This window comes from Protopterus annectens, chromosome 7.part0 (assembly GCF_019279795.1).
Source record: "Protopterus annectens isolate FY-2018-M chromosome 7.part0, PAN1.0, whole genome shotgun sequence".
NCBI lineage: Eukaryota > Metazoa > Chordata > Ceratodontiformes > Protopteridae > Protopterus > Protopterus annectens.
This window is the reverse complement of record NC_056739.1, coordinates 304,554,801-304,581,388: the sequence shown is the minus strand read 5'-3', so window position 1 is coordinate 304,581,388 and position 26,588 is coordinate 304,554,801. Positions and strand designations below refer to the sequence as shown.

Genomic DNA, 26,588 nt, shown 5'->3' with positions numbered 1-26,588 from the left:
CTGACAAGATAACCAGCACCCATTCAGGGCTAATTCTGTTTTTTTTCAATATTTGTGACACTGGGATTTCTTTCTCCTCCATTTAGGTTTATTTATTGGCCATTTCAGCATTTCTGCTATTTGATCCTCCTCTTTTCAATGCATTCTCATGTCAAAATATGTTTTAAAGGGATTCTGCCTAAGAGGCCTCCAAGAAAACCAGTGACCCCTCCTTGTGTTAGAGAAACTAAGAGTTGTTGTATTTGAACCAGCTAACCCAGCCAACTTAACATGGAAAACAGTTTAACTCATTGCTCTGACCTCTGCAAAAGGTCTGACCTCTGCAAAAGGGTATCTGAGTTGCAAGCTGTTATGATGAGTCAACCCTATCTCATTTTCCACAGCGACAGGGTTTCTGTGAGAACTAATCCTTATTTTATGCCTAAGGTGGTATCAGAGTTTACTTTAAGCCACACTATCCTCATTTTCTTTCCTGAACCCAAAAATGAGGGAGAAAAGATACTCCATACCTTTGATGTCCACGGACAACTCGGGTACTATCGTGACAGAAATAAATCTTTCAGATCTTTGGATCAATTGTTCATTTCCTGTGAAGGTAAGAAGAAGCAGGGACAACCTATGGCAAACAGACTATTTCCAAATGATTATTTGTTTGTTTGCTTATTTATTTATTTTACATTTATTTACCGGGGATGTCCGACTGGGCCAGTGGCCCTTTTTCAGAGGAGGCCAAAGGAGAAAAGCTCCATTACAAAAATACATTACAAACAATGCAGGAAATTGAAAACACTCAAGAATACATAACTTTGGTACATATAGGTAGTAAATAGTTTATACATAAACAATAAGAATTGAAAAAGTAATATAAAGTGGAAAAAAAGAAAGCTAACAAATGAAGTAGCATGAAATAGCTTGTGCCATCATAGAGAAATGACTGATGAGTAGATCAATATCATGGTTTTGGTGGTAAATATTTATGAGATACATGTATGGTATATGAACAAGAATATGGCTGACTGCTGCTATGGTAGTGTTACTTGTTCTAAACATTGATCGCTAAGGCAATACTGAGGTGGAGTACAAGAACGGGAGAATATGATGATCTGCAGGGAAGCTTGAGATATGTAGATAAAAATAGGAGCAATAGTGAGCCTGAAATAGGCAGACATAAGTTGGAATTCAGTGTGAGAAAGGATAGTTTGGATGTTAGGATTTAGTAAGGGAAGAGATATTTTGGTTGTAAGAACGAGGAAGGACAGCATGATCAGCTTGGATTAGTGCAAGAGCAAACCCAGTTTTTGGTTAGGTGTTCCTTAACCAGTAGTTTAAATTTGGATGTGTTGCTAGAAAAATGTAGTATTGTCTAAGGCATGGAATTCCAGGACTTAGATATTTGGTGGGAGAATAGAGAGTTACTGTAAAAATGATTAGATTTAGTTACTTTGAGAGTAGTTTGTTGGAGGATCTTAGTGGCCTGCCATTTGAGTAGGGCTGCACTAAGCTCTTGAGTGCTGGACAGCTGTCTGGATTGTGGAAGATGGGATGAATTAAAGTTAGTTGGTTGAGGGATAGAAGATTGGGTAGTTCAATCCAGTTTAGTTTATAAAGTACTGTACAGCGATGTGGTCTGTAAGGGAGGTTAGTAGCAAGTCTTGCGATTTTGTTATATCTGGACTCCAGTGTGTTTAAATCTGATTTTCTGAGATTAGTGAATATTGGTGAGGCATATAGAAGGGTAGTGAGTAGATGAATCCTAGCTATTGAATGTCTAGTAGCCTCGGTTAGGTATGGCTTTACTCTGTATATTTAGCCTAGCTTAATGTGGACCTTTTTGATAGTTAGAATAAGGCGTTTGTCATATTTTAGGTTGTTGTCAATTGTGACTCCAAGGAGTTTGGTGTGCTGGACAGGTTCAATTTTAGTTTTACTGGCTGAGTAAATGGTGAACGGGGTACAGTTATCGGATGCTTTGCTATTAATGAAGAGCTTAAGCTTTGTTTTATTTGGACTGAGTCTGTGTTGAGAGTGTGAGAGGTATTTTTCAATGTCTTGGAAAAATTGTTGGGTTGTTTGTAGGAGTTCTGGCAGGGAAGGAGTTTATTTTGCTACTTAACTGTCTGTTGATGGTTAGTTCAGTAGCTGAGAAACCAGAAGAGGGCTGGCTGGGTTAGGTTTAAGGAAGCAAGCTCATTTAGTAGCTTTTGGTGGGATACTGTATCAAAGGCCTTAGACATGTCAAGAAAGATGGATGAGACAAGCTGATTGTCATTTCTAAGCTGGTTGATTGAGTTTGTAAAACTAACAAGGGCAGTAGTTGTACTGTGTTTAGGTCTGAAACCATGTTGAGGTGCAGATAGGAGATTATTGCTTAGTAGATATTCGAGGAGTTGTCTGTGTATGCATTTTTCAAGAATCTTGGCTATGGGAGGGAGGAGGGCAATTGGCCTGTAGTTTGAGAGCCGTCTTTGTGAAGAGGGATGATATAAGAGACTTTCCAAAGTTTGGGGATGTACTGCTCAGCAATGGAACAGTTTATTAGGAGAGATGTAGGCCAGGAGATGGCATCTGCTGCTAGCTTTAGAAATTCATTGGGAAATTGGTCAGCTGTGAGGGAAGGGGGCTTAAGTTTGGAAAGATGTTATTTGATGGAATTAGTTTGAATTGGTTTGATTGAAAAGGAATTGAGCATTCAGTCTAATTCATAAGGATTAGAAAGGGAGGGTCTTACTGTTGTTTTTTTACTAGGGAGAATGTACAGTTGATAAAGTGTGAATTAAATTGTGAGGCAATCCTATCTGTGGAATTTGTTCTGTTTGGGGGGGGGGGGGGGTTGTGATCTGTCCGGGCTTTAGTAGTTGTTTGATGGCTCCCCAAAATTTCTGGGGATTGTTTTGGTGCTTTTGTTGCATTGTTGTATAGTATAGTTTTTTGTTGTGCTTGTTTTTTGGCAAGTTGTGCAAGTCAATTTATGGGTCAATTTATAAGTGAGTGCAATCACTCTACAGCCGGAACAAAGCAATTAACTAAGAGATCCAAGTAAAACAGGTTTACTGTAATTTCCTGAGGCTAAATACCTGGTGTATGCAGTGTAGTTTACTGGTCAAGCAAAAGGAAACCATGGCCAACATAGTAAAGAGGTCCTACTATTTCACAGAGCAGGCATGTATTTATCTGATTAAAGTTAATATGCAGCAAGGTTCTTCATGATAACTATGTTTACATGAAACAATGACAAAGTCTCAGTAAACTTGTATGTAGATGTAGTGACCCCAGTTATGAAACAATGATAAAGTCTCAGTAAAACCTGTATGTAGATGTAGTGACCTTAGGTTATGAAACAATGACAAAGTCTCAGTATACATGTATGTAGATGTCGTGATCACAGGATCTACTCTGTGAAGGAAGATCGTGACTGAGCGATGGTTGTTTGAAGCTATTATCTTTTGTTGTACTCACCATAACTAAACTATTCCAGGCAGGGTTAAGGCCCAATCTACCAGGGCCTTGGCTTCATCTATGGCTTTCTGGAAAGGGATGATTTGAGAAGTATTCTAGAAGCTGGTACTTTGTCCTCTGTAGGTACTTTTGCAAGGCACTATAAGCTTGATTCCTTCTCTAGGTTTAGATCATGCTTTGCAAGGACCATTCTCCACAGGCTCCTGGACTCTTCTCCTTCCACCTTCCAACTGTGGTAAGCTAGGGTAATCTATCCATAGAGCTAAGGCCACTGCAGCAGTGGTCAGTATGATGACCATTGTACAGTTGTGTAAGTAAACTTACCATAACAGTTTTCAAATGATCACTGCTACAGCAGCAACTCCCCTTCTCCATCCTCCTTGTTTTTTGGTATGTTGTTTATGCCAGGGTGTGTGGACATTTAATTTTTGTTATTCTTAGCATTGTCTTTTCAGGGCTGGGCTACCCCCTCTCTGCTGGCATGAAAGCTCTGTAGGGCTTGGCAACCAAGCTTGTCCTTTACTCAGCTCAGCTTGAGCTGCCGGACAGTTAAGGTGATTTGAAAGTGCCCTGTAGCTTTGGAAGCTGGTCAGTTGTTATATTCTTGGCAGGAAATAACCCATATAGCTAAGGCTACTGTAGCAGTGATTATTCGAACATGTACTGCTATGTTAATTTTACTTTCACAACTGTACTTTCAAGTAGTAATTTCCTGTCATGGAATGTCTCAGCAGACAGAAGTGCCTTTTTTTCTTGCCATGTTCTGTAGACTGCATGTATCATATAAGTCTGACACAATGTAATAATGCTTTGTATGACGCATGTGTACATGGCGGTGAAACAGCCCTCCCACTTCCCACACCACGTTACTAATACCTATTAACCGTAATACCTATCCCCCTCAATGTACCTTAGGAAAATCCTTTCTGTAGCACTGCTATCTGAATGTTTGGTGGGGTGTGGCTGATCAGACTGCAAAAGCAGTGTTTTTTTTTTTTTTTGATTTTGTGATACTGATTTTCAAAATACCACCATTGCTCACTTAAGTTTTGATGCTTATGTATTTTGATGAAACAACTTATACTTTCCTGAGGTTACACACCGTTGGGATAATGGAACTATCTGCTTCTTTTACAATAATAAATATTTATTTTACCCTAAAGCTGCATAATCTTTGTATTAGAATATTTCAGTAGTAATTTTAATGAATCCCATCAAACATATTGTCTAATGCAAAAGTCAGGCAATGCAGGTTGTACACTTCTTTTTTTTTTTGAATGTGTTGTCTGATGTCCAACTTTGTATTTGCAAATGTTTTCAAAATTTATATTGTTTGCATACAACTGAAGGCTACATATGCAAAATAAATGTTTCTTATCTTTTTCAGCCTGTGTGTAACTGAATGGGAACTCTACCTGTCAGCAGCAGCACCCAGTTACTAACTGTCTTCATCTCCCTTTTGAGATTGTTGGAAATCTACACTATCGTAATGTAATAAAGACAGAATCTGAAAGACTTTCAGAAAGAAATGTGTTCAAGTGCATTGTCCATCAATGTTGACCAGCACTTCCAGGAACCTCAAAGGGACTGCAAAATGTACAGGCAGAACTTCTTGGCCTACTGCAGAAAACAGTAGAAGGCCATCTACTAGCATGGCCAGCAAACCATGGGTCAGTACGCTGTTTCACAGTCGCAGGGCTCAACTTTTGCTGGTGAATTCATTGACCTTTGGTTTGGAAGTATGCTTGGCAGCAGGAATCACTTATGTTCCACCACTTCTACTAGAGGCGGGTGTGGAAGAGAGATTCATGACCATGGTGTTAGGTAAGAGCATTTGGTGACTTTGTTTTATGGCTTATTATTTAAAATTAATTTAAAAAGCTGGTATGGAAGCTAAGCTGCCAATTTGGAGTATAGTCAGCAGTTGCTTCTCTGCTTCTTTGTTATTTCTTTTAATAGTACTTGATATATGCAGTGGCCCTCATTGAGCCGGATTTGGGAGTAACGTCTGAATTTCTTTAGTCACACTCTTCATTCAAGTTAGTGGCTGTGGTGGCACAAGTAGCAAATTAATAAACGACTTTATTTAATTCTGGAGATAATGAACTTGCATTATGTTTAAGTCCTTTCTGGGAAAATCCATTATGCATTGTTTTGTACCATATTATTTGAATGATCAATCTTTATCTAAGAATGTAGGTAAAGTCTTCATTTACTTATTTACTTATGTGTTTACATTTGTTGGCAGCTATTTCCAGCTGGTAACTCCCCAGTTTCAACACAGTCCTAGGGAGAAAAGCTGCAGAAATAAAATATAAAGTTATTACAAATCAGAAATGAACCTTGAAATTTTGTGAGATAGCGAGTGTCCCATCAAACCTCAAACTCTCATAAAAATGAAGCATGAAAGAACAATCATTTTAGATCGAAACTAATATTATCGAAAATATCAGAAAATAAGACTAACCTATTTGCAGGGGGACAAGCATCCCTGCATCCCACACACACACCCTACTAATGTTATATACAAGCTATGAGCTTACACTACAGCGGAATGGGGCAAATATCTTGACTCTGCTGCACCTTAATCTCATACAAAAGACTGATGGCTAAAACTTCTTTGAAAAGAATGTTTGCTGTTATTTACAGCCGCAGAAGGATTTTTGTCATATGAGCGTTCACTATATTGACCTGGAACCGAGACAACATACAATATGATTCGGTGCAGTGTGAACTAAGACAAATATTTACATCATGTATGCATACTGGTTGATGCTGGTTGTAAAAGTCATTTAAAATTAAATGGATAAGAAGAGCTGCTTGATTGACTACTGGTAGACAGAATGTGTGTGACTGTAACTGTGATATGTATACCTGGTACCTATGCTGCAGAAATACACTGGAATATACAGGGAAAACTAATAAACATGCCCGATGCAAATATCAAGCCTGAGAGGTCTGCAAAGGACTGGCAAAGAGCTACTGCAGCTATATTAAGTCTGCATTACTGAAATATGGTAGGCAGGTAGTCTGTAAGGCAGTATTTATTTTATTTTATTTTTCTAGGCAGTGAACTGCATCAGTGATTTTTTTTTTTTTTTACAGTCATGAATTTCTCAAGTTTAGAAACTATATAGTATCAATAAGACATGCATATACAGTAACAATAAATCATATATCATTATGTATATTGTGTGTGTGTGTGTGTGTGTGTGTGTGTGTGTGTGTGTGTGTGTGTGTGTGTGTGTATATATATATATATATATATATATATATGTGTGTTTGTGTGTATGTGCATGTATGTATAATATGGTTTACTATTGAATCTTCAAAGCGACTGATTTCGACTAGCATGTGGTCGAAAGGCAGTTTTCAAATGGGCAGAATGCTGAGTCAAGTAACATCGACTGCACTACAGCGAATGGGTAGTGTAGTTCGATTACCTAATATTTAATTCTCTGTTCCTCACTAAACTCCAATCTCCGTTCACAGTGCCAAACTCAGATAATTGAACTACACTACCCATTTGCTGTAGTGCAGTTGATGTTACTTGAGTTAGCATTCTGCCCATTTGAAAACTGCCTTTCGACCACATGCTAGTCAAAATCAGTTACTTTGAAGATTCAGTAGTAAACCATATTATACATATACACACACACACACACACACACACACACACACACACACACACACACACACACACACACACACACACACACACATATAAATAAAAGGGAAGGAGAGCAGAGCGTGCATCACTGACTGTTGTTTACCACTAAGCATACAGATTTCTCAGTGTTAAATTACAGCAGTAATGCTATTGAAAGAGTAGGTAGTAGTGAAAAAGTCATAGGAAAGTGTAGAGTGAAATGAAAAGCTTAGAAAGCTCAGAGGAGAGTGGTCTTGGTGTGTTTAAGGGTAGTATAAAGTAGTAACTATACCCATTATGTACGTATAAGTTGCAGTAGTCATGTACATTGAATGTAATGTTGTATAAGGATAACATGTATGTGAAGATTTCTAATTTAAGCAGTATGGCTATAGTCTGGAATTAGGATATTGCTGTGCAGCGTTAACATTCATGTTGTAGTTGTTTAAGCTGTATGCAAATGGAAGTAATGGGAGAGATTAACTGCACAATAGTTGAATGGTTGGACCATAGTGTGAAAAGGCCCTGCCAATTAAGGGGGGTTTAAGAGGGTTAAGTCAGAGGAATCAGATGATTTTAGGGTTCTGGAGAATTCATTAACAGAGAGGCCGTCTTAAGGCTTTGTGTTGTTCTAGTTGGAGCAGTACCTTTAGGCAGCGGTGCCAGTGAGTAAGGTAATTCTAAATGAAATGGGAAGCCGCATAGTTTTTAACTGTAAGCCAGTGCTGGATCTTTTGCTTGCACCACCAAAGAGTGGCAGATGTGGATATGCAGTTGTTGTAAGCGTTCCTGTGAGAGGTGGAGCCACTGATGAGAAGTCAGTATTCTAGCATGTTTAATAGCATTCCTTTGTGTTCTTAACTTGGTTAGGGGGATTAGAGATGGTAAGGCACTGGTAGGGCATTGATCTAAGTTTTTCAAGTTGTGTATGCGGATAGAGAAAGTAAGTGAAGGGTCTAACCAGATGCTCTGATATTTTGTGGACTCTACTTTTTTTATTTTACCATCATTGGAACCTCTAATGTTCCAGGTAGTCTCACCTGACATAAGGTATACTAGAGTATCAAAATCATTGCATTTGCTATATTGATACTTGCTATTATTAGATATTTTAGACTGACATGGATCAGGTGTATTGTTGGTGGTAATGATAACAGTATGTAAATCAGAATGGTTTTATTTTATTTATTTTGCATAAAACTAAATGAGTTCATATAAATAAAGAGAAGCTGTACAAGGGAGATCTACAAAGATAACTTTTGTTTATTCATTAAGTAGTACATTGTATCTGTTGGAAGTCAGCAGGGCTTCTGAATGCCCATGACTTGTTTCATCATTTTAATGGACAATTTCAGGCCAATAAAGCCAAACCCCACTAGCTGTGGATATGCATATTTCGGCCTTGTTATAACCTCGTCAGCACAGCACAAGCAGAGTGTTTGACTATGCACAATTGCCATTTAGCTGAAACACCTGATGTTCATAAGGGTAATTTGCATATATCCCATGTGCCTCTGATACAAGAGGTTTGGGAGGTCACTCAGTGGAAGTTCTAGCTTTGCTGAAGTTTTCATTTTGTTTTTACTAATCAGAAGTATAGGGAAAGGTTGATGAAGTTCCAAACTAGAGGACATACTCCATTGCTGATGCAGGGCCAAGGTTTTTCGTGTACGGTGCAGTTTGAGAAGATAAAATGTGGCTGTAGACCTATTACTTTTGGCCAGGTCTCAGTTACTACAGCAACATCAGGCTTGTTGAAGCTGTGCCACACTTCAGAAGCTGTATATTTGTTGCAAATGTTACTCACATTGCAGCCAGCAATCCTGCAGCCTTTCATGACTGACAGAGTGCTATAGTGATGTGTAAGGAAGAAAGACAGGACAATAAGAAGGAATTTCCTTAGCTTAAGTGAACTATACATAGCTGTATGAATATTGTTGGTAAGAATGTATATTACTTATGCCACTGGGTGAAGTCTTGTTTAATTTAATTTTAATTTAATTCAGGTATGTAATTGTTTTGTTATGAGCTGTAAAAATTTTCATTGTTTAGTGGTGGACTGAATAGTGTAGTGTAGTGAATTCAGTGAGTAAAAGACTGGGTATCAGATATCGAAATATAGTAAGGCAGTGTGTTTTCTGACAATCTTTAGGTTTGACACTATATATGCATAGGTGTAAGTCTCTTTGATGGCTATACTGTTTGGTGGCTTTATAACATAGGTGTAAATATAGTCGAGGATGTTGATTGTATACAACTTGGTTGGTTTTATATTCAAAGAAAGTGGTGAGGCAGAGAGTAAGTTTGGTATAATAGATTAGGTGGAACTGTAGCTTTAAGAAAAAGCAAAACATAAATGGGAAATAAGATAGGGTTAGAACTGCAGAAAAATTGTGTGGGGTGGGGGGCTAGGGAATTGAGCTGACTGATAAGCAAAGTGGGACACTCCCACTCTGCATTAGAAGGAGTCAGTCTGCACATAAGCGGTACTTATCAAGCCAGACCGTAAATAGCTGAGAAGCTAAGCAAAACACTTCTCAATGTAAAAGAAATAAGACCTGTAGCAAGAAAAGATATGGGTCCAAGTGTAGAGTGACAAGCCATGCAGTGGTACAACTAAATATGCTGAATAATAGGAGTAAAACTGTCTGAATGCACAGCCTCACATTAAGGGAAGCTGTAGTATCTATAATGTACAAATCTCACAAATACCTTACTGTTTTAAAAGAGTGGAATAGAACAAGGTAAAAGATGGTGTGAGCTGTTAAATTAGACAGTGCCAGTGAACTGATGTTTCCTGAGCCAGGGACTATACCTAAACCAGTCTGGCATTCAGCAGTGACAAAAAACCTAGGATTACAGAAGGAACAAACACGTCCTTAGGGGTAGCTCAGATCAGTGGTGCACTTTAAGCAAAGTAAAAAAAATAGAAGAAAATTAGGAGAGCATTTAGAGGATAACCAGGAATCAGCAGAAATGCATAATGGTTTATACAAGAGAAGCAAGAATACTTAAATCCACACTAAGGCGAGAAACAGAAATCCATGCTGCATAAGAACAAAGAAGGGATACACAGCCAAGGCAGCTTGACTAGGAAACATGTACATCCAGAATTTAAACTGTTTACAGCAAAATACAGGAGCTAGTCATACTTTGTAATTCGAACATAATATGTACAGCTATCAGAAATAATGCAGTTATATGACTGTAATAAATGCAGTGGTTCAAAGTAACAAGATTCCTAACCTAATATCATGCCAGCTGCTATCAATAAACCTAGTCCTCCCCCTTTTGGCCTTGTCTCAAGTGAAAAATCTTTAAGTTAAATTACTCTTCTAATTGGAATCATCTCTCAGCAGAAGTACAGCAAGTTATTGAGTGTGATGATGTGAGGTATTGCCAGTTAGGACAGGAGAAGTAGGGCAGTGGATGTGTAACATATGCCAGCATAGCTAGCTGGTGTTTTGTAAAGAATTGTATGTCATTTGTATATCAAACTGATTTGTACAGGTGCTTGTGTTGAAAATGTGTTTGTAAAGCTGCTTGTGTTAAAAATGTACCAACAATGGGTCTTGATGGACAGAAAAGAAGTATACCTGTATGTCAGATTGTATTGTAACTGTTGAAATTAATATATTTTAACAGAGGATATTGGAGGAGAAGAGGTTAATCTCAGTCCAGCCAACTTTGAAAAATAGTCTGAAGTAAAATCACCTAGTTTAGGCCATAAAGATTGTATCTTACAGTTCTGACTGCAGCCAGAGGCAAAATGTCTGTGAAAATGAGGACTAAGAATCCTACTGTATTGTCCTTAGGCATGAACTATAATTGCTACCCTGGAAGGGTGGACATTTTTGAAATGGTTTTATAGCTTCCAGATGCTATAACACGTCTTAGCAAAGCTCTATGTGTGTGTATGGTAAAACATATGTGCAAGATTCTGGGGTAGTCTGGGAACCAGAAGTCAAGTGACCAGATGTATGTGATGTAATTCTGTAATCCAGCACTGAAATAATGTTTTAATGCTGGATGAGACAGAAGTCTCAGGGCACTGAAATAATGTTGTAATACTGGATGAGACAGAAGTCTCAGGGCAGTCTTTTTGTGAAACCTGACAAAGAAGAACCCCTCACCCACTTCATCTTGCCTTGCTTTAGTAAGTAACCGGGGAATAGTAATTCTTTATATCAGACAGGAAAATATAGTGAGATTAGTTAAGTATTGTTTTTCTGTATCTGTGTGAATCTATCCATCTGTGTTATTTTTAAAATTCCCTGTGATTGAAACTCTGGTGTTTACTGTAAATAGATATTTAATATTTTCATATTCTTTTATTATTAAATATATTTAAACTTTTCATTGTGGCTGGTCTTTTAGGGAATATTTTAACCTGTGAGAATACTTATATTTATTTGGTGACACTGTGGCCACTCCTGAAGCCCTGCTGCATTGGTCAAACACTACAATTTCTATTAGTATTAATTTTACTCAGTATGATTGGGTACCCTTGTAAGAGCCTTAAAGTAGCAGGCTTTGGAGTGTTCTGTTGGCAGTATCTACCTTATAGTCTGGTCAGAGCGGGCATAGCTGGTAAATCTGTGTCAGCCTTTCCCAGGTGTGTGTATGTGTGTGTGAATATCAAATCTCAGAGTGTTTGTGTCAGCTACATGGAGCAGGGACACAGAGCACTGGTTTCACAGAGAGGATGGGGGAGAGAGAGAGAGAGAGAATGAGAGAGAGAGAGAGAACGAGAGAGAGAGAGAACGAGAGAGAGAGAGAGAGAGAGAGAGAGAGAGAACGAGAGAGAGAGAGAGAGAGAGAAAACGAGAGAACCCAGCCCCAGGATGGGAGTGTTCCCTGTGTGCTGTTAAGGGAAATTGTGCTTGGTGCAGAGAGCTGCATTTGGAAATACTGTATGTATTTAGTTTTGTTCCAAGTGAAGTCTCTCGCCAGTGTCCATGGTGAGAAATGAGAATCCTTGATCACTGGCCCAGAAGAGGGGCATCACACTAAGTACTCTGTTTGGAAAAGAACTAATAGTACACCTAAAAGACACATACATATGTACTTGTTTTATAGACAAAGGATAATCTACACCTCTCAGCTGTGATCTTCCATTTTGTTCCTGCATTCACACATAGGCCATCACTCCTGTATATTCACATCACATAACAGAAGGACTTCCCTGTATTGTAAATCTGTAAATATAACTTATAATTCTTTCTGTAGTTGTACATTAACAGCTTCTGCTCCAGTCAATCAATGACTATACCCACACTGCTAATCACTAACTCTTCCTCTGCTTTACCTGCTTATTTAATAATTTTCAGCCCATACTTCCATTTCATCTCCTGACTCCATTGTTTTTGTCCTGCAGAAACTTTTCTGTGCAGGTATTACTGGATTTACACAAATCCTTGATACATTAAATTGTTTCATATTGTTAACGGATTTTAACTAGTGCATAAATTGTATAATCAAATTTGTGGACTTGTGTAATCTATGAAATGCTGTATTTGAATATTTTATATCTTCTGCACACTGATCATGGCTGAAAAGAGTCCAAGGCTACTGTATTCACTTGGTCAATGAAGAATGAATGAATGAATGAATGAGTAAGCAAATTGACAAACAAATAAATAATTAAATGAATAACATATAAGACATACTGTAAACAGTTATAAATCACAGATACCTTACATATAGGTAAACAGTACAGCAAAGGTACCTTCTTAAATTAATACAGAGCAAAGAATGCATTAAATCATACAAAACACTGTTACCACCTGCACTACTGGTCTCCCACAGAGTCAGGGAAAACAACTAAATTAAACATTGTGTATGTTATCAGAGCCAAGTCAAGTGGGTATGCTCTTAGTAAGTATGCAGTGAATAAGGGTCAGTAACATTTAACATTTTCAACATATCACTCTGAACAGAGGAACTGCACATGTATATAACAAAAGGAAGCAACCAGTAATAAAACCAAATATAAACAAAGAAGCCTCAGCCCTCCCATGTTAGTGGGAGTTGGTGCTGATCAACCCATGCAGTGTGGTGATAAAGTGAGAAAAACACTTCACAAAGAAAATAATTATTAGTGGGAGTTGATGCTGAGCAACCCATGCAGTGTGGTGATAAAGTTAGAAAAACACTTCAAAAAGAAAAAGAAAATAATTATTAAAAGTACAGCAGCAACTAGAAAATGACCATAGAGTGTTGCAACTAAATAAGCCACATAAGGACTGTAAGAGTTTCTAAAGGTATAATCTCAAAGTAAGGGGAGTAGTCGTGTTTATATGTATAACATTACAAACAGCTATACAAAGACTGACGGTATCAACACAGATGAGTACAAAAGGTGAAACAGTGATGGACTTGCTGGCTTAAGCTATGCCCGACTGACAGACTTGATGCTTTTTGAGCCAGGATCTATACCTAAACCAGAACTGCATGCAGCTGCCACAGGAAACCTTCCAGGTTGACAAAAGGGCCATAACCTGCAGCAACATCCTTAGGGGTAGTTCAGATCAGTGGTGTATCCTGCATTACTGGCCTTGGCCTTTAGTAACATAGTTCAAATAGGTGCCTGTAACATATTATTAAATGATAAGTGTACTGAGTCAAAGCACTCTGACAGTTCTGTTGTACCTCCGCCTGCTTTTTCAGAGAATCTTAAGGAATTCTTTTCAGGAGTGCAACTTAAGGCATGAGGCAACTTGTTCCAGAGTTTGCTACAATATACTTTATAGTTGGCATCCCCGTAGTTACTCCTTGTTTTGAGGATACATGCTAAATGCCCAGTGGAAGTTATGAATGCTGTTTTTTTTGTAATACACTAGAGTATTAGCCAAACAGGACACTTAGGAGTGTGAAAGACTTTATGACTAAGTGCCAGCTGAAACAGCGGTAGCTGCTCATTAAACTCCACCTATTTTAGGCTACAGAATGGTAAGCAATGATGTACTGGTGACAGTGATGTTCTACAGCAAGTCCAGCTACATTACTGTAAGTCAGTTTGAGCTTCTGAGACTGTTTGGAGTCTGGTTGTTTATTTAGATGTTCATAATATAGAATTCATATTAACTGTAAGTAACCAAACACCCTGGGAGAGAAATAACATCCTGCTTAGTTTTTGTTTTAATTTCTATATTGCATTATCTATACATTTTTCAAATTGTTATTAAGCACCACTGATGAGACCAAGCAGTTTTGTTGAAGCTGCTACTTCATTCTAAAGAGGTCAAAGTGAGACTGTCTGAAAGTGGAATAGTGGTACTGGAATTGACAGTGGCTTTAGTTCTTGCTTAAGAAGAACATAGTATTTGTTTTAGTTATGTTAAGATGTAGTCCAGCAAAACAGGATTACAGTTTGGCACTGACCAATGTGATTATATTATCTACATGAAGGACTGTAGAGTCATCAATGTATTGGATCAGTTTGTTTCTTCACAATGATAAGACCATGTTTAATAAAAAGGAATGTCCCTCGTTCTAATCCCTGAGGTACTCTGGCAGTAACAGGCAGCATCTGACACAGCCACGTCTTTCTTTTATATAGCTTTAGAACCATTTAGTGGCACTGAGAGGCCATAACTACTTGCCATCATCTGAAGCATTGCATGGTCACCAGTACTGAATGCCTTGGAAAGGTACAAAAACACTGGTCAAGCAATCTGACCATAATCCAGTTGGCCTCATATGTTCACTGGGGCAATATGGTTGAAACCTTGTTTTGAATTGGAGACACGGCTATATTTGCTTAAATGCAGAAGAAGATGTAAGTGAACGCATTTCTCTAGAATTTATGATTAGCAAGAGAAAGGAACGATGGGTTGAGAGCTGTTTAATAAAACTTTTTTTTTTTTGTGAGCTGTTTAATAAAACTTTTTTTTGTATGTTGGGGTGTAGATCCTAAGGCTATAAGGTAATAGCAGTTGCTGAAATTTTTAAGAAATGAGGGGATAAGTTGTCATTTGAAACTTAACCAGGTTTCAATTTACAGTAAACCTAATAAGATTTTTATAGAGTGAGGCACTATGTGGAGAAGTCTAGCAGTCAATCTCTGTCTGGCTGCAGGGATCCTTTAACTAAACTGTGCACAAATCTACAAACTTTGAAGCAATATCTGTGTCCCTAAAGTGAGGGAAAATGTGAAGCAGTAGAATTCTGTCCTGAATTAAATAACCTTTCAATATCCTTTCATAATTTTTTTTTTTTTTTATTGTTAGGGAGTGTACATTGCTTGTCAAGATATAAGGTCTTTTCAAGAGAGATAATTACTGCCATAATTTGATGAGGTAAGGTTTTAGTTTGGATTGTGTAGAGATGGACCAAAGTTAATATCTAGGAGACATCGTGTTCTTGATATTTGATGTGATCCAAGACAGGTTTTTAAGTTTAATATTCCTTTTTTTGCAAGGCGGTCTTGCTGCTTAAAACATTAAAAAACAACAAATTGAAGTAGTATACAGCATTATTAAATAGTATGTAATATAGTATATTCCAGTTTATAGAGTACAGAGCATGAAAGTTTCTCATATTTGTGCAACAACAGACCCTTTCTAGTTTTTGGGTGTTTGTGTGTCCTCGCATAAAAAAATCTAGGTATTGGTCCCAGACAAATGATGCCTACTAATTTGATTTTTTTTTTTTTTTTTTTAATTCTTGTCAAGTTAATGGGTTATAGGTGACCACAAAGCTATAATATTTGATGGCCGAACTCATCCATTTGTTCAAAATTTAGGTTACCTATTCTGGCGACTCTAGGAAAACACGCCAGTCCTTTAAATTTAAATTATAGGCAAGTTTCAATAAGTTATCAGCTTTGTTATTTAACAACAAACTCCTACTCAGTTCCAAGAAAACAAATGTAATGTTTTTTGCTCCCCTACAGAAACTTTGCACCTGCCCCCCCTCCCAAAAGATAAGAATGGAAACTGCATTCCAAGTATCACATAGCAATATTACCACTAAGGTCCTAACTCAACCAAAACTCTGCTGCCAAATCTCCTACCTCATTTCCCCTATTGCATCCTCAGACATTGCGAAAAATGTCCTGTTGCCTAAACTAGAATATGACTTACCTCTTCTCTGCCTGCATTCAAATCACAATACACAGAAATTACAAACATCTAAAAATACCATTTTTCAATTTGTTTTGCTGGCAGATACAAATATGCAGTACTATAATCTCTTAAGCAAATTAATTGGCTACCCATTTCAAAGACAGTCGTATTTTTCCATGCTGCGTGAATTTACAAAATTCTCTGCTATGGCTATTGTCTACCACTGAAAATATTGCCACCAGTTAGAGAGGCAAATTACTCACTAAGAAGCAGTCGAGAGAATTCACTTTCCCTTACTAGACTCAAATTCAAAAATGCCATTGGGGAAAGAGTCTTTTGCAGATTAGGACCTGCAATTTGGAACAGCCTTCTAAAGGATGTTAAAAACATTACAAACTTTCAAAATTTCACTGAATGTCATCTACACAATGAAGCCAAATGTAGTTGCTTTTGAACACTAGATAATTTTATTTAATTCTAGCTTTAGTATTTAATGCAATCTCTTGAAGCCTTAGGTTTTTGATCTGTATATACTTGTTCATAGCTTTCACTCTGTTTTTGAGCCAAGGATGCTTATGTGTATATACTTGTATGTAGCCTCTAATTTTGTTAGTTGTTAAAACATATATTGGTAAGTATGTATGTATTTTTTTACTTTATGTTAACTGCTGTGACTTGTTCTTTATATTATCATTCCTTTTTGTATTAATTCTTCTCTATAACTGACCATCTTATTGTTAAAATGTACCATGTGTTGTTTAATGTAAAATCCCCTGATTGTGATCAGAAAGGGTCCATACACCAACTCATTTACACAGTTAAACTGCAAATAAAATAATAAATAAATTCTTTATTTACATTGGCAGTCAAAGGGCTTCCTCCACAAAAAGTTCATGTTTCTGGGGGATTATATGGACAGGCTACTGACAGGATTTACAGATTATAAAGTTAATTTTTACAATAATGGTCACTGTTTGTTGAAAGTGCAGAATCCTGCTTTAATGGCAGTAAACACATGAAGTTGTCATGATATATTATGGCAGCATTGCCTGATTCCTTATGTTTTCTCTCTGATTGTAGGATATTGTATTTGGTATGGTATGACTTCTGAGTTAAAGATCTTATTTTCAGTCATGTGACTTAGCGATTTGCCTATGGATCAGACTGGTTTTATACTGTAAAATTATTTTTGTATTGCAGTAATAGCTAATGTTAAGGATAATATATTCATAAGCAATTATCAAGTTTATCTTTCTCCTCTTATCAAAAGTGGATGTGACTATCCTCATTTTAACTTATTTGTATATTTTAGGTTACAGCCTCCATAGCTAAGGTACTGAAATATTCTTTCTCAGGGCAGGTGTTCTGTGTTGATAACATAAAGGGCATTCTGACATCCAATGGGTTAAGATTGCAATTTGAAGCTACGACTTGCAAGGCATTTGCTGTTGGCTGAAAATGGCTTGCTTTTGATTTTGAAACCCAAAAGAGAAACTAGCCAATACTGATAAGTTAGTCATCTTAGAAGAGGAAGGGAGGATGGCTTGGGTTGCATAAAAGAGATGTCACCAAAATTGTTCTAAATCCCCACTAGGGTGATATAGCATGTGTCAAGAAAGCTGACTGTGGTGTACACTGGAGTGTTTTTTGCTTGATTTGGGGGACAGGACAGGTACTAATTCTGTTAGCTAGAGATGTCCTACAGTTTATTGTGAGTCCAGTACATTATATATGGAAGAAATAGAAAAAGGCCAAAGACTGAAGAATGCTGACCAGATCTAGTAGGGGTTCCAGGACTGTGCAATATGTAGATAGACTCTCATGACCTTCTGGGGAGCTGTGTCCTTCTATGAAGTAACATCCAGGGGTACTGTATCTTACTATCTCCCTCTGGAAGTTACTTCATAACTATGACATGTTAAGTTGTCTATCTCGCCTTCATTCTTGCTGGATGGGTTCGGAGCCGACCCCGGCTCCGACTCGGCCACTCTAAAGCTCGAGAGTTGGTTCCACTATATCCCACAATGCTAGGCGAGAGTTACCTCAGATCTCGAGGTTGGTTGTTCTACCGGTTCCTGGTGAGTTTAAGCTTTTTTCTATTAAAAGTCACTCTGTTTCCCCTTTTTTTTTAGTTTAATTATTGTCCTTTTAGTGTAGTTCAGTGTACTTTATCCCCGAACTAATATTTCCCGTTTCTTTCTTTGAAAGAACTTTTAGTTTTCCCTTGGGCCTTGGGCCTTCTCTTCCCTAGGGAGTGTTTGTGTAGTTTAAGCTACTGTTTATTGTACTATATTGTACTTATTTTTTAGTATTTCTACTAAAGTAATTTTTTCTGACAGGGCATAACTGGTGTGTTTGAGTGTGTGTTTGTGTTCACCAGTTAGACTATGTCTAAGGAAGCAAAGGTCTCCGGATTCAAGAAGTGTGATGCGTGCTGTCAGAAAATGTCTCTGACAGACGCTCACACTTCTTGTGTCTATTGTCTGGGGCCTTTGCACCTGCAGGACTCCTGTGCTGTCTGCCATGGCTTCAGCCCCAGGGTCCTGCAGGAAAGGAAAAACAAGCTCATTTTGAGAGGCTTGTTGAAGCCTGAGGATTCCCTGTCTGTCTCAACAGGGAAACCCTCTAAGGCATCGAGGTCCCGACTTCTGAGCGAGACCTCAGGTTATTCAACCTTGCCTTTATCGGCTCCGGCTGGAGCCGATAAGTCTCAGTCCACAGTTTCTGTGGCTGGTTATCGAGGTACCGACAAGATCTTGAGCCGACAACCAGAAAGAGGTCTAGGTCACCTTCTCTTGGCTCCGTTCATCCAGGTTCTCCCCTGCTGTCTGATCCTCTAGGTCATCGAGGTTATCCGATCATGACCTTCAGAGGGTGGTGAGTCGACTACTTAAGTCTGAGGCACTGGCCCAGATGCTTCAGAGCCCGACTCATCAGTCGGTGCCTGTCCCGTTCCATCAACTCCTTCCTCCTTCGACTCTCTTGAGCTCGGGCGTGTCGGAACCGAGACTGTGGTCACCTCGGCGAGACAATTGTCTTCGGCTCCGTTTCTTCCATGGAGGAATCTCGGCGCGGACTTCCCTCGTCGGCTCCGAGGGTGAGTGGCATCGGACCCTTGTCCGACCCCTCTCCCTCGAGTTCGGCTCCGACATCGACCTCGGAGCCATCACTGTGGGACCTCTGGCTCTGCCTGACAGGGGTGCTTCGAGGTCATGCGGAGTGTGCTAGAGCCTGGCTCTACTCCACAGTCGGCTCCGTCAGCCCCTCCCTCTATGCTGCCTCAGGGTAAGTCGACTCACTCCCTCATCCCGGACCGCAGAGAGCCAACTCCTCAGGAGCCCCTGTGGGATTTCATCCTCTTCGAGGCCTCTCCTGATTTGGCAGAAGAGCCCCTCGGAAGAGGAAGTGCAAGAGGAAGCACATTGACTCACCTGAGTCTATCACGTCCGACACAGATCTGGATGATTCTGAGGGTTCCCCGTTCCCCTTCTGAAGATGTCTCCTTTGCAGACATACTAGAGATCCTTAAACAGAGGGAAATTGGCCAGCCCTCAACCCTTCGGAGGGCATCTGTGTATCTTGAGGCGTTTGGCTCTCGTCCTTCCACCTCCTGGGTGTCCCCCCGACCCCCTCATGCAGGTGGTTGCAAAAAGGCATGGACGGCTCCTGATTCAGTGGACCCCACTCCCAGGAGACCCTCCAAATTCATCACAGCTCCAGCAGACAAGGAATTTTATCAAAAGGAGTCTCTGTGGATGCTATGGTGGTAGCTGCCGCCACAAAGAAGGAACTGGCTGATCCTTCGGTGCCTGTCCATCCACCTAACAAGGAATCTAGGTCCATGGATAGGTGCGGAAGCGGATGTTCTCCTCAGCGACATTTACTATCTGAATTACCTGTGCCATTTCACTCGTCTTCAAAGGGACTTGATCAAAGGTTTCAAGAAAAATGAACACGCAGCTGGCTATCCTTAATTCTATTTCCAACTCCTCCATGCCTCCTCTCTTATGCGGCCGATGGAGCGAGCAGAGCAGGAACAGGGTAGCTCTCGTAGGCACGCCTGGATGCGAACCTTTCAAGGCGTCTTTCACAAACTCCCCTTTGATGGATCATCCCTTTTGGTCCACAAGTGAAAGAAACCCTGACTAGGTGGATGGCAAGACCCTTTCTGCCGGAGTCCGTTTTCCACTCCTTCTAGGCCTTACCCCAAAGGCCAGAAGGGGGAAAGATGGTTCCGTAAACAATCTCAAGGGACTTCGCCTGATGCACAGAGTCGGTTCCCGCCAGAGGCAGAGGGGGAACAACAATGGTAGACGCCGCCCTAGAGGCAGGGGTCCGCAGAACCAGGGCAATCGTCCGATAAGCCCTTTCAGCATCCCTGAGGTGTTGCCCGACTGCCCATCTTCGGAGGCAGTCGGGGGATTGTCACTGTACCCAGAAGCCTGGCTATCCCTGACAAAGGACAAATGGGTACAGTCCATCATTTCGAAGGTTATTCTATTCCCTTTCTTCGTTTTCCAAGTCAATCAAAAATCCCTTCCAGATGTTCCACCGCTCAAAGGGATATAGCAGCTTTGGAAATTTCAAAACTGCTTGCAAAAGAGCTATTCAACCAGTGCCAGCAGACCAACTAGGATCCGAATCTACTCAAGGTTCTTTTTAGTTCCAAAGAAAACAGGGGACTGGAGACCAATTTTGGATCTCAGTATCTTGAACAGATCGGTCAAGAAAACAAGATTTGATGGTCACGCTGCAATCCATTCTTCCTCTGTTGGGAAGAGGAAACTGGATGTGCTCTATAGACCTTCAGGCTATCACATAAAAATGAACAGGCGCTCCAGAAGATTCCTCCGCTTCCGGCTGGGAACCAGTCATTTTCAATTCAGGGCCCTGCCCTTTGGTCTCACCACTGCCCCCCGGGTGTTTACCAAATGCATGGCAGTGGTAGCTTCTCACCTGAGACGACAAGGATTCCAGGTGTTTCCATATTTGGACGACTGGCTCCTCACAGCTCCCACCGAGCATCTTCTTTTGATGGCCAGAGATCACACTTTTCGCGTCTGTCAAGAACTGGGTATCTCAATAAATTGCGAAAAGTCTGTTTTGTCGCCTTGTCGTACTATTACCTACATAGGCGCAAATTTAGATACTGTAAACATGTCTGCAACACTAACGAACCAAAGGATATCAGACATTCAGAGATTGGTGTCTCTTCTTCTCAACTACAACAACAGAGCCAAGGCCAGGTTAGTTCTAAAGGTGTTGGGTATCATGGCAGCGGCCATACCTCTCCTCCCATTGGCCAGATACCACATGAGGATCCTTCAGTGGATGCTTTTTTCTCAATGGTCATACCAGGAACTTCCCATGTCTCACACCATTATGATCACGCAAGCATGCAAAAAGCATCTCATGTGGTGGATGTCTTCCCCCCAGCTCCTGTTGGGGAGACCATTTGTTCCACCTCCTCCGGTTGCTACTCTGACAACGGATGCCTCCCTGATCGGGTGGGGGGGGCATTATCAGGGCAGGACAGTCCAGGGCACATGGCAACCAACGAATGCCACTTGCACATAAATGTTCTGGAGATGAGAGCAGTGCTTTTAGCGTTGCAAGCCCTTCAACACTCTCTTCCCTTGGGAACGATTGCAATCCAGACAGACAATATGTCTGTAGTGTGGTACATCAACAAACAAGGCGGAACCAGATCATACCCCTGTGTCGAAGCACTCAGACTGTGGCAATGATTTCTTCTCAGCGTTTTCTGATAGCGCATATCCCCGGGAAGTCCAATCACATTGCGGACAAGTTGAGCAGAGCTATTCTCATGCCTCACGAGTGGTCTCTGAAAGACACTGTAGTGAGAGAGATATTTCTCAAGTGGGGTCAGCCTTGCTGCGATCTTTTTGCTACTCCCCAAAACAGCAAGTGCAGAGAGTACTTCACTCTATTCCCTTTACCAGGCCAACCCAGCAGGGACGCTAGTCCAAGTTTGGCCCCGGGGACTTCTGTATGCATTTCCTCCTTTCCCACTGATATCTCAAGTAATACAGAAAGCTATCGCTCAGAAGGCCTCATTGATCCTCATTGCTCCTTACTGGCCTCGACAAGTGTGGTTCCCCTTTCTACATCAATTTCTGTTGGAGCGACCGTGGAGTCTGGACCTAGTTCCAGATCTTTTGATCCATCAGTCGGGTCAGTTTCATCGCTCCTCCCTCTCTGAACCTCACTGCTTGGTTCCTCCACTTCCACAGGCTTCCTCAATTATCTCACTCTGTTAGAGATATATTGATAGCTTCCCATAAATCTTCCACTAGAAAGATTTATTTGAGTAAGTGGAAACGATTTTCTTATTGGGCACAAGGAAAGGACATAGATCCTTTCACGCTTCCATCCAACTAGTCCTCGATTTTCTTGCTGAACTCTTCCATGCAGGTTCATCTCCATCTACTCTTAAGGTTCAATTGGCAGCTATTTCTAATTTCCATGTGGGTATTTCTGAATCCCTAATGTCCCACAAACTCTGCAAAGCCTTTTTGAAAGGAGTTTTTCTTCTCAGACCTCCTGTAAGAAATCCTCCTTCTCCTTGGGACCTAAATTTAGTTCTTGCTTCCTTGATTCTTTCCCCTTTCGAACCTGCAGCTTCATGTTCCTTAAAGTTATTATCATGGAAAACTCTCTTTCTGGTGGCTATCACATCAGCTAGAAGAATTTCAGAACTTCAAGCACTCAGTTGTCGTTCTCCTTACCTTGTGTTCCATAAGGACAGAGTTTCCTTTCTAACCCGTCCTTTTTGCTTAAGGTGGTTTCAACATCAAATCTGAACCAATGCATCGACCTTCCTGTCTTTTTTCCGGAGTATTCAAATAGGTCTGAACAAAAATTACACTGTCTGGATGTTCATCGTCAGTTAAGGTACTACTTGGACAGGACAAAACAATTCAGAAAATCTGATCAGCTGTTTGTCTCCTATGAAAGCAGAAAGGGACTTCCAGTTTCAAAGGTAACTTTATCCAGATGGCTAACATCTCTGATTACCCTTGTTTATGAGATTAGACAAAAACTGCCTAATAAGCCTAAAGCCCATTCCACCAGAGCTTTGGCTACTTCTCTAGCCTTCAAGACAGACTGCCTATTGACACCATTTGTGCAGCGGCAACTTGGGCTACTCCTCACACTTTTATTTCCCATTATAAGTTGGACTTAGCTTCTAGGCATAGAGCTAATTTTGGTTCCACTGTTCTCAGGAGTCTGTTCCGTTAGGCCACCGGGACAAGGTGCTGGTCCCATCCAGCAAGAATAGGCGAGATAGACAACTTAACATATAGAAGTTATGTTCTTACCATAACGTTCCATGTTAGTTGTCTTCTTCTCCACCTCCTTCCCCGGCCTGGACAGACCTAGAGGAGTTGTGATCGTGACCTCTCTTTCTACCACCTCTTTCTTAGCTTATATGCTATTATGCATATTTCCTGTTCAGGATATAGGTCACCCTTCTTCTTCTTCCTGTTGTTAGAGGTGGATTCTATGTTTTCATAGTTATACTGTTTTCTGTTATAAGCTGGGTTTAGTTTACAAACGAGATCTGAGGTAACTCTCGCCTAGCATTGTGGGATATAAGGGGAGCCTCGAGCCGGTGGAACCAACTCTCGAGCTTTAGAGTGGAACCCATCCAGCAAGAAGGAAGACAACTAACATGGAACGTTATGGTAAGAACATAACTTCTATTTTTTATGTAAATGCACTTGTTTAGACAACAGTACTGTTAATGTTCTTGTTTTGTGCATGGAATTGGTTTTAAAATACAACTTTTTGTATCTGGAGGGCCAGTATTATACACAAAGAAAGGGGGTGGCTATGGGGGCTTCATGTGCCCCCATTTTTGCCAACATTGTTTTACTCCAATTGGAGAGACACATTCTATTTCCACACTTTGAAAGAAAACCTTTGAATTTATATCTCCGATTGTTGGATGATATTTTTATAGTGTGGGATAAGGATGTTGGTGAAATTGTGGGGTTCATGGAGTTTTTAAATACCTCTACCCCCTTTCTAGGTTTTACTTATCAATATAACATCTCAAATATGAACTACTTAGATGTCACCTTGTCTAAGGACTCCCTAAACAAAAGATGGGTTAGTAACATCTATCGCAAACCTACTTACAGTCACAGTATACTACATTTTGACAGTAACCATCCCAACATCAAAAATTTGGGATTATCAAAGACCAGTTTATCTGGTTGGCCCGGATGGTATCCAGTTGGGAAACATTTATTCAGAAATGTGAAAAGATGAGCCACATGTTTTTCAGTAGAGGGTACCCTGAGGGGGTGGTATCCAAGGTGTGCACGGACATCAAAACTAAAAGGGAAATAGGAGAGATTATTCCCCTGGTTTGCTTCCATGACCTTTTAGGAAATAGCCTTTTTAGGAAAAATGACACTAACAAAGGATTGGATTTAAAGGGAGCCTTTGTTACTCAATATTGCAATGAGGCTGCCCACATTAGAAATATCATTCATAAACACTGGCATATTTTTTCTAACTTTAAAGAATTAAGCATAGTGGCAAACCAAAAACCTCAGGTGATTTTTTAGGAGGTGGAAAACTATGAAAAACCACTTAGAGCAGGGTACCTTTGACTTTGGGTCAGAATATACTTGCAAAAAATGGGGTACTTATAAATGTGGTAACTGTGCGCAATGTAAAATGGTTTTGGAGGGAGAAAGGGCAACGGTGAACCACTTTACCAGTTTTTCAAGGGACCATAGTAACTGCAATTCGGTAGGGGTTGTATATGTGGCCAGGTGCTTGAAATGCCAGTGTTTCTATGTGGGAAAAACTAAGAGAAAATGTAAGGAACGCATGTATGAGCATGGTCTGGATATCAGGAAGGGTGATACCAAAAATGCGCTGGCCAAGCACATAGGGGAGCATAATGACCACAGTTTTAACTTCTTTGTTTTTGAATGTGTACAAAGAGATCTCAGGGGGGGACCTTGGGAAGATCTCTTGGAAACCAATGAGCTTAGGTGGCAGTTAAGGCTGGATGCCACCACCTTTCCCAGCCTGAATGACAGTACATCTAGTGTTTTAAAGTTGAAATCATATGTGGTGTAAATATTTAAGTAAGAATTACAGGCTAATTTCATTCAAACATGTTTTTTATATATTTACAAACTTTTATAAAATTGTCTACATTTATACACACACACACACACATATATATATATATATATATATATATATTAATATATGTACCTATATATATTTATTTATAATATTTTTAGGAATTTTGTATTTGCTAAGTGTGTTGAATATTAATTATTTTTATCAAATGCTTTGGAGAATGTAAGGGTAAAGTTAGGTTACATACACTTTTTATGGTTCTGCCCCTTTTATGCTATGGATTGAGTAATGCCTCCATTAATTTTATTGGATAATGACTTAAGGGTGGGTATTTAAAAGTGCTGGGTGCTATATGTGTTTGTGATTCTGATGAAGTACATATACGAAAGCGCTTAATCATCTTGTTTCTGTGGATCAATAAACATTGTGGACTTTACTCCAGTGTGGCTGGTCTTCATTTTTGGACCTGTTCTGTTCCTCAATAATGGACAAAGCAGAGGTATGCCTTTAAAATGAAATACATTAGAACTAATGTGGAAAGTAAGATTTACATGTCAAGGTGAGCAATAAAAAGATTATGCAGACTTTAGAATGATCAGAAAATACAAGTCAGATTTTTCAGAAGGAGTTAACTGTGTGGGGTAGGTAGGTGTGAGGAAATGGAAGTTAATGTTTCTTTAGATACACTAGGAATCACTGAAGAGCTTGAACCTAGACTGAACTGATAGAAGTACGTGGGACGGAGTATATGAAGCTCAGGGATCAGATTGGTGCACTAAAGCTGTACTATGCATTTGTTTTAAAAAAAAAAAATACTAGGAAGGTGCTGTACCACAGTAAGGCAGAAAGGAATATCTAGATTACGAATGCTGAGGCTTAACAGACTGAGCTAAGGTAAATAGGGTCAAACTAGAAAGTTAGCTCAGTGTGCTGAGAAATGACAGGACACAAACAGTAAACAGCTATCCTGTCACTTTGTCATATTGTCTACATCTTGCCCAGCAGGAGTGAAACCCTTTAGGATTCCTCTGATAACCTTTAGACATTATAGCAGTCCTGGATGTTATGATAATCCTAAACCTTGTGATAATCCTAGGATTTATAATGATCCCATTCCTTATGACTGTTCTAGGCCTTACAATGATTCCAAACCTTATGACTGTCCTAGGCCTTATAATGGTTAAAGGCCTTTTGATTGTCATAGGCCTCAAACTATCTCAGTCCTTATGATAATCCTTGGCCTTTTATAATGATTCTGTGTCTTGTAATGATCCTGGGTGATT

General features: G+C 39.8%; 1 protein-coding gene across 3 annotated transcripts in view; it reads left to right on the top strand.

The window, feature by feature from the left end:
• Positions 1-26,588, top strand: part of SLC45A3 (solute carrier family 45 member 3) — an 895,193-nt gene that overhangs the window by 762,459 nt on the left and 106,146 nt on the right. For all 3 annotated transcript variants that reach the window (XM_044076827.1, XM_044076826.1, XM_044076828.1), the window contains one exon: positions 4,844-5,280. In XM_044076827.1, coding sequence (XP_043932762.1) covers positions 5,010-5,280 — 271 coding nt within the window. In that variant the 5' untranslated portion in view covers positions 4,844-5,009. The remainder of the gene's footprint in view (positions 1-4,843; positions 5,281-26,588) is intronic.